Raw genomic sequence first — 17,925 nt, forward strand, 5'->3', positions numbered from 1 at the left:
CCCATTAGAGGCAAGGCACCCTGTGGTTGGCTGTGAGGCCTAGACAGGTGCATTGTTAACCCTCTAACGTCTGAGTCTGTCCCTGCTCGATCTGTTGCGTGTGCTGTTGGCAAGATTTCATGCTCATGATGCAGCTTGTTAAGTGCTTCCACTTTGTGCTACATTTACTGCAACCAGCAATCCTGCGCTATTTGTATGGTCTTTGTGTGTCCACAAGAGGAGTTTGGTCACAAGACTGAAGTTTCTACTATAGCATAACACAATGCATAGGATTCATTTTGACAAGGAAACAATTATACAACTCAGCAGTTGTTTCTGTGCTGTGCTTCCATTCTGTTCCTGTTTGTTAAGTGTGGTTGTATTGTACTGCATATATTCTGTATTTTGAGCTTCCCTTTTTTCAATTAGCCAACTGTGATCCATTAATGTAGATGTATGTTATGGACAGACAAGACTGAGAGCAGATAAACTCAAATAATGGGCTACGATTCGGTGACTGTCAGCAGGAACAGCGGGCGATGGTGACACATGCTACCAAACAATGAGGTGTGCTGCTAAATATATGCAGAGATTTGCCATTAAATATACATGCAGTACGCCTCTCAAGGACGTGTCAGCCCTTTTGTGAGAAAACAAAGATTAGCATCAGGAATTCCATTTTAATAAGTCTCTTGGGACCATACAACCAGCTGCTTCGTCCTCAATCCAAAGGGGACTTGTTGCTTTCTCTCTCTTTTTTATTTTCTTTTTCTCTCTCTCTTTCTCTCACATGGATTTCCCGTGCTCTTTCTGACAGTGATTAAAAAATCTAGTTCTTTGCCTCTCTTTGTTTTTTCCCCAGTTACTTGCTTTACATTACAAATTCTTTTATGTATACATGTCCTTTCTTTGATGATTCATCTCCGTATCCTGTCCACTCCTCCCTGCAGTGTCCTCTACCCCCCTCCCCCCCCTTTTTTTTATTTTTATTTTTTATTTTTTTATAGTCATTGTCCCCCATGTTTCTGTGTGCATCCCTCTTTGGCCTCCACCTTGTTCTGATTCTTTTCTACCCTCTGCCTGCTGTGACCACTAGGCTACACTGCCTCCTCTCTCTGATATAGAATGTGTCCTGAGGATCTGGGGCAAATGACTGGCTCTTCAGCAACAGATGCGTGTTAGTCTGCTGGTGCTGCATGCATTAGCTCTCTTTGCTGGCCATGCATGGCCACTGACCTTCCCTCTGGTGAGTGTGGGGGAAGGGCACTGAGTGAGTTTGTGTGTTTGCACGATAAAGAGAGAAAGAGGCATAAAGAGAAGGGGAGGATTGCGGCAGCAAGACTAGATTCACACTGTCACATGCTGTCATACACTTACTGGTGCATTGCAAGCGGATGCATACAAAGGCACTCACACACGTGCACATACACAAACATTTGCACGTCATACAGACTCACACATCTTGCTTCCCAGGAGGCCATGGGGCCAGTGGGACAGAGCAAGCTTGAGAGTCTGGTTTGTCTGTTTACATCTAATTATAGAAACAGGACTATTTCTGTATCCACAGCTTTAGCTCTTTTTTATAGAGAGAAAGAGGGAGAGAGAAATGACAGCAAAGGCAAAGAAGCCAATGTTTTCTCCCCATTAACCTCACTGATACATTCAGTTGACAATTGCCCTAATAAAAAGAGAATAATTTCTTCACCCCTGCCCCATGGGCTCTGTCTTCAGCACGGCAGAAAATGCTGTCCAACACAACAGTTAAAAAAAAAAAAAAGAAGGAAAATACTAATGTTTGGGATTAGCAGTATATGAATGTAACTAGTATTAGACACAGTATTAATCTTCTACTTTGGTGGCTGATGTCGGGTTGAGTGGCTGCTGTTAGCCAGGGGGGCTGAAGTAGGGGAAACTGTTGAGGAAACACATGGCTGCCTCTTGGCCTGCCTGGGGATGCCAGGTGAGAGTCAGATCAGAGCAGGGCTGGGCCTGTGGGTCTGGGCCAGACAGGTTGCAGCCTTGTGCAGCAGGTGCTTTCATAAAGAGCCCCCAAGGCCCACTGTACAGCGAGCTGGATGTAACCTGAGCCAGGTGCTCCCCATCCCCCACATAGATACATAAGCCACTACATAATGGAAATGTGTGCTTGCATAAACCCTACCACCACCACCACCACCCCTTTATTCAGAGACGTGGCAGGTAAATTAATTGGCCGTGAGTATGTAACTTATATTCCGAGATAAAGGTGTGCTGTCTGGTTGAGCCGTAGCGTGACGGGCGCAATGATGGCTCCATTGTGTTGATGTTGAGGGGGGTAGTTAGCAGCACAGCCAGCGGGGCCCTCGCTGGAGGGCTGGATAGCCTCTGATTAATAGTGGAGAATGCTTTGAAGTGACACCCAAGTGCACTGGCTCACAGGCTAATAGCAATACCATCAGTATAGGGAGCGTTCTCTCTTCCTCTGTCTTCATTAGCTAACATATCTCCCGGGCTATCGTGTCCCACACACACACACACACACACACACACACGCCTGACTCATCTACAGGGAGCCTTAGGGAGCTCTCAAGTTTATATTTTTGCAATTGTTTCATGATTTTACTGTTATTTCTCTGTCACATTTGGTAAAATAGTACTTTTTTTTCATGTCAGCAGCATAAAGAGAAGGCAGAGAAGGGGCTTTTACTCTTCACTGACTTCTTCCACACAGATGAACTGTAGCACAACTGGACTCATTGGACTAATGTGGCACAAGTGGGGCATGGCTCAGGACAATTCCCAGGATCCATTTTGTCCTCCCATACTGACAGACAGGCTACAGCTGTAGGTGTGTCTGTGTGAGTGTGTAAACTGTATACACGTGTGTGTGTGTGTGTGTGTGTGTGTGGGTGTGTTTAGGAAGACGAGGCAGGCAGGGTTGGGTCTGTCAGCTGTTGGAGTAAAGTAAACTATTAGCGGTGGGAGAAGGCCGTTTTTCCAGTGAAGAATTAGAACCACTTCTAATTGCAGTGAGGTTGGGCTATGATTACATGCTGGCTAATGCACTGACAGACCTCTCACTTGGCTGGCTCTCAGAATGCTGCTGAAATGGCTGAATGCCTTTTGGTTATACAGCATAATGGGAGCGTGTGTGTGTGTTTGGGGGGGGGCTTGCCTTTGCGTATGTGTTTGAACTTGCTTTTAAGAGTTAGTTTTTTTTTTACCGTGCTTTGTGCATATTTTTGAGTTTTTTTTTTTTTTACTTGCATACATGTGTGTAGGTTTGTGTGTGATTTCTGTGCGATAACTGTGTTCTGCTTGTTTCTTGAGTGCCTATCATTATTTGTAGTGGAGGCAACTTTTCTTTCCAAATCAAAACTCAGCTGGTGCAACTGTCTCCGAACAGTACAGAAGAAGTGTGTTTTTGTGTGTTTGTATGCATGTGTTGTATTTGTCAGTGTGTGTGTGTGTGTGTGTGTGCCCACAGGAAAGAGCAATCAAAGGAGCTGTGTGGTGAAGAGATTGTATAAAAGGAGTGAGAGAGGAAACAGAGTGGCAGGCAGCTGAGAGGGCAGCATGTGGGGGTGGACGGGTGGCTGATGCAGGTGCCTAATTCTACCTCAGCCCTGGGCGTTTTATATTCCATCCATCTCTCCCTTCTCTACTTCTGCACGAGGCTGTTGGAGGATGTAGTAAACCCACCTGCTTCAATTACAACACTGATTAGCTAATATATCTGTGACAGTAATCAGAATAATAACGCACACAGCTGGATTTATGCAGCATTATACTGTAAGCCTGTTGTATAAATAATCAGGTAAGAATTTTAAGAAGTTATGGTCATTTTTCACCTCATATTTCTAATTACTTAGTTTTTACTTGTGGAACAGCTTGTTCTCAGGTGTGTCAACGCCCCCGTTTGGAAGAAGCTGTGGGAGTAGTGTTGTAAATCACATTGTGTTTCCCAGCATATGGGATGACAGCTATGGGAGTCTATCTTCTGTTTCTTCATCAGGCCATTAGGCTTTCACTGTGGTAATGAGACAGAAAGAATACAGACATCACTGTGGTTTTACCAGGGGCCAGGGGGTCAGAGAAAACATTAACAGGAATTTTGTTGTGTTGCGCCTCTACTGATTACTTCCTGGGTTAGTCATGGGTCAAAGATAGGCTGGAGTGTTTCAAGTATCCCTCAAGGGATCACAGGAGGAACCCAAAGGAAGCATTTTCATGCTAGAGGGCTTTTTGAGGTCAGCAGTGGACTATTTCTGCAATGGGATCATAAATGGACTTGATTGTGCACATGTGAATTTGTGTGTGGTTGTCAGGAAACAAAGCACAAAATGTGTCCAGTTTATTTTGGTGATGTGGAAGGTTTGTGCTTTTCCTGGCTAATGTGTGACAGAGCATCGAAGTATGAGGAGAGAAATGGTCATCCTTGGTAACAGAGCATTACCAGACCAGAGTCATATGTACACATGGAAACTGTATGGATCAGTCCCTTTGGTATGGTGGTAAAGTATGCAAGTGTGTGGGAAGGAGATGATGGTTGGGCATTCTGGAACATGTGATGGTGCAGATGTCTGTTATAAGCTACGAGCTTTATTTAAGCTACGAGGTTCACAATGTTTTAACGCAGTTTTTTTTTTTCTGTGTGCGCAAATGTGTGTGTCCCAATTTGACATATCTGCTTTCAGAAAGTGTAGCTACCTTGAGGATCAATACAGACACACACAGTCTGCAAAAGTATACACATACGCACACACTACGCACATACGCTCACTGTCTCATCTGTCAGTTGACAGAGTTTTCTCCAGCTCTGCGGGTTTTCTTTCCAGCCATCCAGATGGTGAACATTCAGAATGAAAGCATATCCTAAGTCCTTTTGGATCACCATCAATTCACCAGTCTCTGGGACGGTCCTGCACAGGGCTCGAGTTTCTCAGCACTGACTGAGCTTTCCCAGTTCCCCAACCAGGCCGTAGTGGCGGCATTCTTTTCACAGCGCACATACGTCCAGTCTAGTGGCACCACCCTTTAATCTCACGTCCAATAACGCTCCACATTCACTAACACAAACACAGAGGCGCCGAAAAAGGGCTGCTGACAGTTATTCCCATTGCTCACTTCTTTTGCTCTCCACAAACTCAGCAGATAGCCTACTTCCAAACGCAGCAGGGTGCCTCTACGCTCTGCTCTTCCACATCTTCACCCTGTGCATGGCACCCCACTGTGTGCATATAGCAAATGCTCTGAAGGGCTCATTTCCTTCATCTGTCTGTCCCGCTTACCTGTAGTAGCAGCTGTTCTACCCAACCATCCTCTCCATTCCTCCACCCTGTGAGGTTTTATGTGACAGAATGAGCAGGACTCATTTCAACACATGTGCTTTGACGCCTTAACGGGGCTGGTTTGAAAGCACGCTGCTTTGAAGCCCGTGCTGCTTCTAACTGTAAGTGATTTTATGAGATGTGCTGCTTTGCCAGTCGACCAGACCGCTGCGCCACAACCAGATTGGTGAAGACCAATGGGGATGCCATTCCAGCACTCACCATCTGAAGAGATGGGAGAAATTGTACATTCTTGTGTATGAGTATGCACATATGTTTGTGTTGGTGTGAGTTTGCATGCATGGGAAGGGAGAGCGTTGGTTTGTGCTAGCTGTGAAAGGAAAAAAAGTTTGGCTTTTTGAGGGAGGCCTCATATTGCCCCAGCCTGTATCTACTGATTTATGGGCTTGTGAAGGAAATCTCTCATTTGTCACTTTTCATCTCTTCTCCACGCCATCTTTTTTTTTTCTCTCCAACTCTCTCTCAGTGGAATTCAGATTTTCCCCAAATCTTGCTTCCAAAGAATGGGAAGGCTGGGAAAATAAGAAACGTGAAGAGAAAAGGAAAACAGTCACAAGGGAGCTGATTTCTTTCAATATCCTGTTAAAACCATGTTGAACAAAAGGCTTGTCATAGTGGATATCTTTTAATAAATATTCATAGGTGTTGACATGTCAGTGAAATATAATTTGTTTGTGGTAAGGATGCGTGTCATTAGGCAGTGTATACTTTCTGCCTGTGAATAATTCAAAGGACTTGTTATGGTGCTCCACTGTGGTTTGAGCATTATTGTTGGAAATAGAAAAAAACATCAGGTTTGAATCGTTTGTGCAATTGTCTGTTTGGAGAACATTTCTGGCCACTGAGACACATGCACTCAGGTTTGCTCCTAATACTTTCCACCCAGTACATTACCACACTGAGGTGAGAAGTTCTGGTGCGAACTGTAGAGAGAGGGTTTTACCCTTGTTCAAAGGTGGGGAGTTAGAGAGGAGAGGGATGGAGAGGGTAAAGGGCTAGAAGGGAGGAGAGATAAATGAAGGAGGGGGTTTAATAAGAGCCCTGGCTCACATGATTATGGGACTTGCTGATAGAAATCAGGATCTTTCTCAAAGAAGTCAATTAACCCCCTCCCCCTTTCCTAATTATGCATGCATTGCTCCACTGGCTCCTTACTGATAGGGCTGCTCAGCTCAGCTCAACAGGAAGACTCATGCAGCCTGAGTCTACAAGGGGCTGTGTGTCTTACAAAGCATTTGTCAACCTTGGTTTAATAAATTAATTTTTCAGAGGCACTCAGTTGTAAACTCAAGGATTTCTAAAGGCATTGGTTATTACCATCCCCTTTATTGCCACCTGACAAACCAGTACCTGGCAGATCCAGGAGGGGGCTCCACCCTTGGAGGCCTCTAGTCATTAGTGTAATATAGGTTAGATGATGGGTGAACTTTGTGGTCAAAATAAATAAGCAGGGTTGTAGAATGTCAACACGACCAGGCGGCTCCTTCACAGCACCCAGTGTTGACATAACTGCTCTCTTATCTGTGGAGTGCAAAGCCCAGCCCCACAATGGAACACAGTGCCAAAACAAATACAGTAAGGAGATAGAAACCACACTCTGCCATGCACACGAATACACATAGGATATGTGTGGCATGGTCTTACAAGTCAAAGTTTTCAGTGCTGATGCTGCACAAAACGATGGATAACTGAAAACAGGAATATAAACTAGTAGTGTAATCACACTGAGGTCCCAATGTAAGCTGCTACCAGACTACCTAGTGTTCATGTGGGCTCATGTAAATAATGGGGTGTTAAGGATACTACGTCTACATTAAGCCCGGTCCACTCTAAAATGCTATCTTAGTGCCAAAACTACTTGCGTCTGCAACCGGCGTGTTTAATCGCTTCTGCATTTACCTCCCTACAATGCTGATAAACAGGAAAATGGTTCATTCTCCTTCTTTTGAGCATGTGTACAGGAGGGATGACCAATCCAGTCAAAGAAAAAAAAAACAAACAAGCAAAGAAGAAACTGTATTACATTTCTGCTTGCTTTTCACGCATTTTTAAAAAAATAATGAGCAGCCTAAATGTATTTCAGCAGGCTTCATCACAGAACAAGCAACTTTTGTGCTGTGTTACTGCCATCACCTTGTTTAGTTACTGATAAGTGTCTCTACCCAGGCTCTGTTTCCCCCGTACACACTTTATTGCCAAGCAGGTTGTTTTTACGCACTCCAGAGGCTCTATTTTGAGGAAAGAGAAAAAAAACATTGTTTTATTCTGGACTCAGGGGCCCAAATAGCATGAGAAAGATGCATTTGTGGATTTACACGACTTACTGTAGGCGTAGTCTTAATAATCTGGATGAGGGATCTGGACTCAGCTGCTCAGCCTGTCAAGGAATGAAGGCCATCCTGACTGTCATGGGACGAGCTCTGTCATTAGGCTTAACTGAATGAGCAGTTTGTAGAAGCTGCCGCTGCAGCTATCAGTAGCGTACATCGAAAGAAGCAGAGAGAAGGAAAGAGAACGAGGGAGGGAGAGCACGGAAAGAAAGATGGCCAGGGCCTGCTTTTCAAAGCTTTAAGTACCTATGTCACATTTGCTATTTTTCTGTGTCAAAACATTTCACTAAGCCTTCTTCCCCTCATTGCCTCACATCACCCTAATAACTGTTCTTTATTTTCCTTCCTTGTCTCTCTAGGTCTCTCCCTCCTCTCTCTCTCTTATGGCCTCTGCCAGATCGAGACTGAGCTTGGCTCACAATGCCATTGTGATAACCTGCTGAAAGCTGTTGCTCTCCCGCAGTTATGAGGATACCCAGCTGAGGTTTCTTTGGCCTTCCTCTCTTTGACTCCAAGTTTTCGCCTTGCAGTCTTCCTTCCACAGACTCCCCAAATCATTTCACTGGTCAGGCCTGTCACATAGTTTGAGGCTTTTTAGCCCATCACATAGGTGCTGACATGTTTTATGGCCAGTCGAGCTAAATGTATATAAAAAAAAAAAAAGAACATCCAACATTTTCGCTCATAAGCATATGTTCATAGGTGGTTTAATAGTTACTCTGGGATGTAGGGATTTAATTCCAAACCCCAAACACCGTCAGTAGTACCATTAAGCATGTCTAGCTTGAAAATGTATGATTTTAATTTCCATCCTGCTACTATGTGTGTATTTAGTTGTATGAGTCTTTTGTGCATTTGAGTGAGTGTTTTTGGGATATCGTATGGCAAGTAAAACAAACAGCTGCAAAACATCTGTTGACTTCGATCAGATGCCCTTTTGTGACCCCATTACGCCTTTATTGTCCTCTTCATTGTTTGTGAATATAACCTAAAGACAAATATGGAGTTGAGGGGTAACTAGGTCCATTCAACCCACCGATCACTGATCACTGCGATGGAGATGTACAACATCAATAGTAGTTGTGCAGTCAACCATTCAGGCATGAGCCATGAGGAGTTGATCAAGCTGATATCCCTTCCGCAATTTCCTGTGTTTGACCTTGAATTGTGTGTTTGCTACTCCTAGCTGTTAAAGCTTACACCAAGCTAGCCAGCTGGAGTAAGGGTAAGAGAGCAGAGGCTTTTTTATTGCTGCCCTGCTCTATGTTACACTTCATCTGCTCATGTTTGGGTGAAGATGACCTTCTCTCCTCTGTACAGATTACAGGAAATGCTCCTGACTTTACTCATCTGTGCTCAAGTGTGTTTCTGCAGATGTTAAGCAGGCCCCGGCAGCGGCATTCCATGGATGACCAGTGTGTCAGCGGTCGGGAGACATAACTCAACTTTAAATCTCAGTTTGTCAGATACATTTCAAAACAGAATTTACTGTGTGATTTGGCTGACCTTGTGTGCTCGTGAATGTGTAGGCTGCTACAGTGGGAAAGAAGGTGATTATCTGTATGGCTCAACTGGAGTGTCATCCTTATGGGTAAGAGTGTTTGCAACAATAGAAGTCAAGGAGAAACATCTGTCTGTTCTACAGTGTGTTCTTTATAGGGTAAGAGTGTACATTGTTTGGCCTTGGTTTCCAGGTGCCCTCCCCCATGTCTGTAGGTTATCGGAAGAAAATGCTTGCATTTGTCTTGGCCAGTGCTACTAGAATTAAACATTTCTCCTTTGTTCCCCTTGTGAACAAATGGCGAATTATATTCAGGGCTGCAGAAAGACCTTGGGTTGGCTGGCTGGCGTGGCGGCTCTCAGCTCCGTTATCTGCACTGTTCTGTCTCTGAGCCTCTGACAAGCTACATCAGACGGAGAAAAGCCAGAGCAGGGAGCTGCCTTCTGTTTCTCTCATACACATCACTCCAGGACTTTATCATATTTCAGGCCAATCCAAGAGAATTCAGGGAACAGCAGCAAAGCAGTTTCTAACACCAGGCCTCTCATGTCCAGCACAGCTCTCTGTGACCTAAAGGAGACGCTGGGCCACAGATGGAAAGAGAGAGGCGGACAAACAAGAACAGGACATTCCAACGAGCCCTGGTTGCTAATGTAATGCTGAAATGCGGATTTATGGTTGTTTCTAATGCAGGTAGGGGCTAACCTGTGGCTGCGGATAAAACAAGATATTCATTACCCTCCCAGGTGTCAGGAAAAATGGTGATGGACAAGCACAGAAACAGAATGCAAGAGGGCAGAGTTAAATGGGAGAGGAAAGTGTTTTTAAAAAAGTCATAAAACGAAGCGAAAGTGTTTCCATTTTGATGCACGTGGATAATGGCAACTCAGGGAAAAGAGTGAAGTGATGAGGGTGGACAGAAAGATGGAGCCGAGCAGCAGGGGGAAGGAGGGAAAGTGATGGAGGGATGATGGAGAGGGTGTGGAGATGGAAAGGGAAAACTGAGAAGGGAAATGAGTGATGGAGCTTGAAGGAGCAAACGGAGAAGGGGGGATGAAAGTAAGAAAAGGAGAGACAGCAGGAAAGTCTGCCCCAATGGATCGAGCTGCTTGCCGATTTATGTGGTGTTGTGGATATCATTATACATCAACGGGAGGAGATGGGCAGACTCAACCAATGTGATGCCTGTGGGGTTGTGTGTGTGCTTATCTGTGTATACACCGCACCATTCTTTTATTATCCCTCCTCGTGCTGTTGATGTCTCCTCCAAAGCTAACTGACTTCTGAGTTCGATAGAACACACTTGCCTGTGGTGAGGTAACATCCACCCACATCCACACTCCACTTTTCCGAAGCCTATCTATGTAGCGACGCTGACTGAGAGAAGAGAGGTTCAGACCACCCAGGACTGGATAGTCAAAGAGCTGCTTTGATGTGGCACAAGCATATGTGCAGTGCATGGGTACAATCTCTGCTAAAACACACTCGCAAAACACAGTTTTACTGCCTCCTGTGCGGCATCATTACTCCTCGTCACTGGAGCAGTGGGATGCTCAAAAGGAAAGAGAGAAAGTGAGAGAGAGGCAGCCACCTCCTGTGCCAGGCAGTGCCAGGCTGAAATGCTGGAGCCGTCTGGTCACCCTGAGGGAGGGGAAACCTGCCCAGTCTAACCACATCTCAATTAACCAATTAAGTTCAAAAGTTAACAGGGGACTAATTAGAGAGAATAGTGCTGAGCACTTGTGTTCAGCTGCCTTTTTCCCACTACCAGGCATGTCTGTGTCTGTGACCTGGCTGGCTGAGCTTTGGCTGTGTTGGCTGAAACATGGCACGCAAGCCGCCGTTAGTCACCCATCCATCCCTATGGCAAGAACATAAAACCAATGGATTTAGACAGATCACTCATCAGCAGTAAAACAAACCAGATCCAGAACATTCCATGTGATGTTTCCAGTGGAACAGGAGAACCATGAAAATCCCATTTTTGGATCTTACGATTGAGAGACCTGTGAGAGAATGTTCAAAAGTGCAGGGCAGTTTTTGGTCGTATCTAATATGGATATTTCCTGTTCGCCCACTCATATTTGGACCCACAGATGGGCTTTAATGAATGCCAAATGGGAGGTTTAGTACCTCGCTATTGGCCTGTTGGAGTCTCTTTTTACCACCATCCTATTAAATGACTTGCATTTAAGACTCGAGGCTACAGTGTGCTCCTCTCGTTGACAATATGCCTTGGGCAGAAAGTGTTTGTAACTTAGCGCTAAAAGTACAAATTTTATCCTTGTGTTCAAGACGAGTGGAGGGGGTTGTTACATTGGCTGCTATACCACCAATAAAAGATATGTGGGTTGTATGACACAGTTGTAGCGGGGCTGCTTCGAGCCCTGGAGCCAAATGCAGTGTGTTCGGAATCAGGCTGACAGCTACATAGAGAAAGAGAGAGGTGAGAAATCCCTGTTTGACTCTTTTTTCCAGTGGGGATATTGTTGTACTCTGATTTTTTATTTTGGTTTTCTTTGGGGTTGGGGTGGGCTGGACTTGTATTCTTATATTTGAAGCGTGTGATAATTTCAGTTCCTGTGTGGCTGATTAGCTGTGTGTGTGTGTGTGTGTCTGTGTGTGAATGAGGAAGAGGGTGAGAAAAGTCTTGGATGTCAGGATGCAGTTTGAGGGGTGAAGGACTCCCCTCTTATATGTGAGACCCTTGGGGATTTCTTCCCCCCTTCCTCTTGTCCTCCTCCACATTCTCCTCCCTTCTTCAACCCCGTTACACTCATCTCTTCCTCTGTGAGATCCCCAATGCTGGGAAGAAATGTGTCATTAACAGGGGAGACCAAAATAATGTTTATGGGCTCAAGCAGCACTGAAATCATTTTCCATATCAGTGCAACTGCATGGGTCCTGTGGGGGAGTAAATCTGATTTTCTCCTCCCTGTGCCAATGGGAAACATCATGGGAAAGAAAACAGATTGGATTGTTAGAGAGATCGCCTGACGCAGCTGTGGGCGGCTCTTTTTGTGTTTGGGTGTGTTGCTGCGTGTGTGTGTGTGTGTGTGCGCACGTGTGTGTATATATCATGAAAACGAGAGAGGGGAAAAATCAGAGAAAGCAAAATAAAAATGCGGATGTTTAGCATGCATGCGTGGATGAGAGAATGAGATGGATGAGCTCCACCATGGTAATCTAACTTTTATGCCTCTGGAATAAAGAGTCGGAACGCAACAAACAGCCCTGAAATGCTCTCATGTAACAATGGGTCAGTTAACAAGCACACTCACCAAAGTTTTGACAGATAACAAATGGCTCTCCTTGAGGAGTGTGTAGCTGCCCAGTATACAAAGAACAAAGTGCTTCTGGCCCTGCGAGCTTTCAGCAAAATGTCAAACCTTTATTGGCCATTCTGTAAGAAACACATGCATTTTATCTGAACTAAGGGACAAAAACCTGATTGCTTTAGTCGGTTGTTTGGAGGGAGGTTTAATAAAGTAAAATGCTGATGGAAATAACAAGGTGTTGTTTAGAGAGAAAACACTCTGTAATGACGATCCACTTCGCTGCTCTTGAGCAAAATCCACTTCCTGCGACATCATGAACATTTATGTTTACAGAGAAACTACAGAATGAGAGAAATTGAAAACAGTTTAGGGTTTTATAGTGTTGTGACACTGTTTTTCTTGTGTGTGCTATTAAATCTGTGTAGTGGGAGTAAGGAATGTCAATGTGCGTGTGTGGGTGGGTGTAAAAGGAAGGTAATGGGCCTTGGGCTCATTTGTCCTGGCCTGGTCCTGCTGCTGTTTCAAATCTGTCCTCCCACCTCAAGTGTCCCAGCCAGGAATTTCAGTTTCTTCTCCGCAGATGAGACCAGTGACTCAGTACACTAATGGACTTTCACACGGATCACAGTGAGCACATCTTAATTCAGGTCCAAGCAAAAGGTCCAAACCTTTACCTTAGCCATATGTCCATATCCAGTATGTAACCATTAAAGTCCCAGCGACTCTACATTTATCATTTGCTTTCTAGTTCTTCAACATTATCAAACCTGAGCCACAAACCTTGTCCTGTGCTTCACCCATCACCTCCAACCCTGTAGTCTTCACCCACGTTTCTCAGCCACTCAGGAGCTCTGGATTTAACAGTTAGAGGTCCTATTGTCTCTTAAACAACACTTCCTGGCTTGCCAACCCCCCCTCACCAAATGGCTGCATCAGTGCTATGTATCCAGCGATTTATTTACTGTACCTATAAAACACCTCTTCAGCAGGAAGTCTTCCAGACATTGCTATCTCTTCCATTTGCTCACCCCTTGCACCACTGTTGGCACCTCTTCTCAAAAGGGAGCTTTATGAATGATTAATTGCACTAAAACAGAGGTGGAATATCCCTTGGGCAAGCTCGCCAGGTTTCAATCCACACATGTGATACCTTCTTTGCTTTGCCAGGAGAGCTAATGTTTTTGGAGACTCCTGTATAAAAACAAAGCTGATGAGAAAGAGAATAGATGGAGAGAAACATATATTGGTGGGATATGTGCACATTCTTAGACATCACTCCACCCCAGCTAGAACAAAATATTCCTCAGAGACATTTTCTCCTATCTGTTTTCTGTGTAGCCCTGTGGCTTGTGTGGATCCATTGTTGTTTTCAGGCTTTCTGCCAAGATGTGACGAGCCAGTTGGACTAATTTGTTTAGGATTAGTATCTCTTATCCCTATCGTGTCAACTTGTATATTTTATAAACAGCTGGGTGAAGTAGGCAGGGTGCTACAGCTGACCCTCACCCCTCACCCCTGAGACAATTCTATTTGCATAGCACTTCCACTACAGACAATTCCCAGAATCCTTTTTACTCTGCCATCGCTTCCATCGCGAGCGAGTGGCTGACCACAAAGCCACTCTGCAAACACAGGCTGTCAACTTCAGTGAGACGACCACCATACGCGCACACAATCACACACAAAGAGGCTGACATATGCTCAGCAACACACATACACACAAACACACACACACACACCCACACACTTTCTGCTGCTCTTTCACTCAGAGTTTCTCACAGATCCTCACACCCTTATCTACACTTCCAGCCCAAACTCTCGCCCCCTTACCCCTCCTCTGGATGTTGCCCTGTAGTGCAGACAATCTTTTTCTCTCTCCTCCTCCATCCGTTCTTCCAACTGCTTCTCCCACTCCCTTCCCACTTCTCCCACCCCCGCACTGACCACATCCACTAAAGTCACTCCACAGGCACGCAGTATGGAGAGTGTCGGAGGCGTGTGCTGCTGGCACATTCCCCCACCCCTGCAATGGGCCCAGCTCCAGAACTGGACTCGCGTGCTCTCTCTCACTCTCTCACTCTCTCACTCCCTCACACACTCTCTCTCTCACTCTCACTTCAGTATGCTTTTGATCAGACCAGCCTCCTACTAGAGTTGTAGAGTGGGCCCAGTCCCTCAGCATCATCATCCAGCCACCCACAACAGCAACCCAAACAGATAAAGTCAGGGAGGAAGTTTGCAGAGGGACAAGCAACCAAAACAAAACAACAACAAAAAGAAACTTCTTGCTATAGTTGTTTCCAAAATGAGGAGGAATTTGGCTACCAGTTGCTTAATGTTTTCAAGATGACTTTGACTGTTTGAAGGAAATCCCCCCACTTTAGTAGCCATTTGAAATTCCTTCTCTGTTTTATTGTGAGGAAGAAGAGCTGGGTTAGTCAGCAGCCCTCCAGGGTAGCGTGTGCAGTCTGTCTGGGGCCGCTGATGTGTATAGTTGGCTGATCCCATGCAGCTACCTCGTGTTACTGGAAAGGGTCAAAAACTTGTATGTATCTGAGTGAATATGTGTGTGTAAAGTTCTAGCTGGCTTCTTTTTGGGTGTCTGAATTCCTGGCGAGAACATGGAACTGCATTGGTAGAAAAGTCTAATGAGAAAGACACTGAACTGGGAGTGGAACTCTCTTCCCAACAGACGTCCTGCTCACTATGTTTTTACTTGGTAAGTGAACATTCAAACGTCTTCATTATTTCTGTCTTAGGTCTTTACACCTCACTTAAAGTCTCCTTTCATTTATTAAAGAGTCAAAGAGTTTATGACTTGCAGCTAAGGGCACATTAACACAGACATTCATAGTTATTTGAATCTGTAATCATATTTTTATATCATAACAGTAAATGTTCTGCTATCTTCATTGCTGTGTCAGAGAATTACAACAGTACCAGGTCAGCAGAAGCTGCTGCACCTAGCCAGTGATTTTTAAGCTTTCAAAGAATTAAAAAAAAAACAAAAAAGGTCTCTGGCTACTATTTATTTAATTTATTTGAAAGAAAAAGGAAGGGAGTGTGTGTTTGATGGAGGGGGAGTATGTGAGCTGTAATCATGCAGTTTGCGCTGTGAAGAGCCAAAGAGGCTGGCTGCCACATGGCACTGACCACTGACTGTGTAACCTCAACTGCCTTGTGTTCTCTGAATTTGTCTCTCTCTCTCTCTCTCTCTCTATATATATATATATATATATATATATATATATATATCTATATATCTATATCTATCTATACATATACACACACACACACACATACACACACACACACACATATATATATCTATCTATATCTATCTATACATATACACACACACACACACACACACACACACACACACACACACACACACACATATATATATATATATATATATATATATATATATATATATATATATATGTGTGTGTGTGTGTGTGTGTATATGTATAGATATATATATATATATATAGATATATATATATATAATTTTTTTTTTTTTTTTTTTGTTTCACCTGGCATTTCCTCCTCTTCTTCTATCCTTTCCTCTCTGGTACTTCCTGATCACTGAGCTGTGGAAAACCGGTTGATGCAGTCACACCTGTAATTTTTTCTCTGTCTCTCATCTTCTCTTGTCACCATCACTCTCATCTCTCGTTGTCTGTCTGGTGTCCTTGTCTAGACAACACGTCCATCCGTCCCTTCAGGCTGCCGTCTGCAGATAAGACAGAAAGCTTAAGACTACCTTGGCTCATTTTTCAAGAGCAGAAAGGGAAATATGATGCACAGCGAAATAATTGTACTTTATCTTTCCTTAGACAATAGGCGTAGTTGTATCTCTGTGCTTGAGAGTGTGTGAGTAAGTGTGTGAGCACCGTCACATGCTCAAGCACAAAGTGTGTGTGAATGGGTGTGTATTTCTCCTGGAGGAAATTTTGATCTGATTCCCAGCATTCAAAAGAACATGTTGTGGGTGGGTGCTTGTTGTCTTCTCAGTTTTTTTTCACGTCACTCCATGGCCCACACTTTGAAAAATTCCTTTATATACCATTATTGTATAATTCCTTGTTAAGACACCAAACAACTATTCATCCTGGAGTTAGATTATTGGGCAGGGGGGCTGATCAGAGCAGATTAATGATCCAAACAAGGAAAAGATTACGACACCTCTCTCCTTGCAGCGTAACAGTTGAGACTAGATTAAATTCTGGAGGGAGGTGTGTGTGTGTGTACTGTGTGTTTAGTAGCTGAACAGCTTGGGTGTGGTTTCAAGGTAGGTTGGAGGGCTGCTGTTGCTGAGCAGCACACTGACCAACTGCATCTGCACACTGATGTTGTAATGGCTAGCATTCAGCCTCCTTGCCTTGAGCACTGTTTCTCTTTTGTTCCCATGACAACTGAGCCTTCATTTTCCCTGCTCCGCCTCCCTGCCTGCTGCTCACACCGTGCTGTCCACAGGGGCCTCTGCTTGGGCCCACATTACTGTGTGTGCATGGATTTGTGTTGCTGTTGTTGTGCACAAACTGGACTCCTTCACCCTACACACCTACGCTGAAGCCAAACAGTAGCACTGGTTAACACCTCCAGAGGTTCTGCAATATTTTTGTGTTTGCACATTTTAACCCATTTGAACAAAACTTGTTTGAGTGAGGATGTCAAGGTGGGATGTTAAGTCGTCATGGAGGCAGGTGGGTTTCCCCATCCCAGTACTTCCCTCTTATTTAATTCTCTAATAGGATTAATCTTCATCGCTGTCAGGGATTGGCACCGATTAGGATGCACATGACCCTATTTTCCTAAGAGCCCATACAAGTGCACTGCTGGCACCACTTAAGAACCGGAGAAATAAATAAACAGAGATCTTTAAAAAGTGGGCTGAGAAAATACACAGCTTTTACAAGAAGCTGCCATATTGATTGCAGGCTACCCTGACCTATGTTACCATTTAATAAGCTCCCAAATAAATATGCTGAGTCCAGCTTTGGTGCTCTCATACCTTGGACCTTCACTCCACTTGTTGGGCACGGTTTTGGTTGGCACCCAAAATGAACCTGCCTCAACACAGAAGGAGACCAGCCCACTTTTATAAACTTTCTGGCTGATGCATCTAATTTGTTCAGCTTTATATGGGTTCAGGGAGGGAATCACATTGGTGTCCGTAGATTCAACAGTGCAACAATGGTCCAGCCAACTGCAACGGAAAGACAGAGATTTGTGAAGCATCGTGCACAGTGCATGTCACAGCAGGAGGCAAACCGTAGACACCACAGAAGAAGCAGTCATTTACTATGACCGACAGGCTGTGGACTCAGCAAACAGCCAATGTGACAGAAGTAAAGGCCATAGAGTTATTATTATTCTGTACATACTACAGCTCAGGTTGGACCAATGGTCAGCCCTTCTTCCAGCTTAAACTTCAGCTTTTAATGTATTGTCCCTCTTCTCTGCTTGTCTTTATGGCAGAGGCTCTCTCCCCTCATGGT

The 17,925-nt window shown here is 44.4% G+C and overlaps 1 protein-coding gene across 12 annotated transcripts in view; it reads left to right on the forward strand.

Annotated features, from left to right (window-relative positions):
• LOC137099609 (BAH and coiled-coil domain-containing protein 1) overlaps window positions 1-17,925 on the forward strand; it is a 63,210-nt gene that overhangs the window by 9,147 nt on the left and 36,138 nt on the right. The window contains exon 1 of one of the 12 annotated variants that reach the window (XM_067476673.1): window positions 11,451-11,586. The exons of 10 other annotated variants lie outside the window; for them this stretch is intronic. In XM_067476673.1, coding sequence (XP_067332774.1) covers window positions 11,538-11,586 — 49 coding nt within the window. In that variant the 5' untranslated portion in view covers window positions 11,451-11,537. Of the gene's footprint in view, window positions 1-11,450; window positions 11,587-14,651; window positions 15,138-17,925 lie in introns of those variants that run through there. One more of the 12 variants, XM_067476674.1, reaches the window with a different exon arrangement.

This window comes from Channa argus, chromosome 15 (genome assembly GCF_033026475.1).
Source record: "Channa argus isolate prfri chromosome 15, Channa argus male v1.0, whole genome shotgun sequence".
NCBI lineage: Eukaryota > Metazoa > Chordata > Actinopteri > Anabantiformes > Channidae > Channa > Channa argus.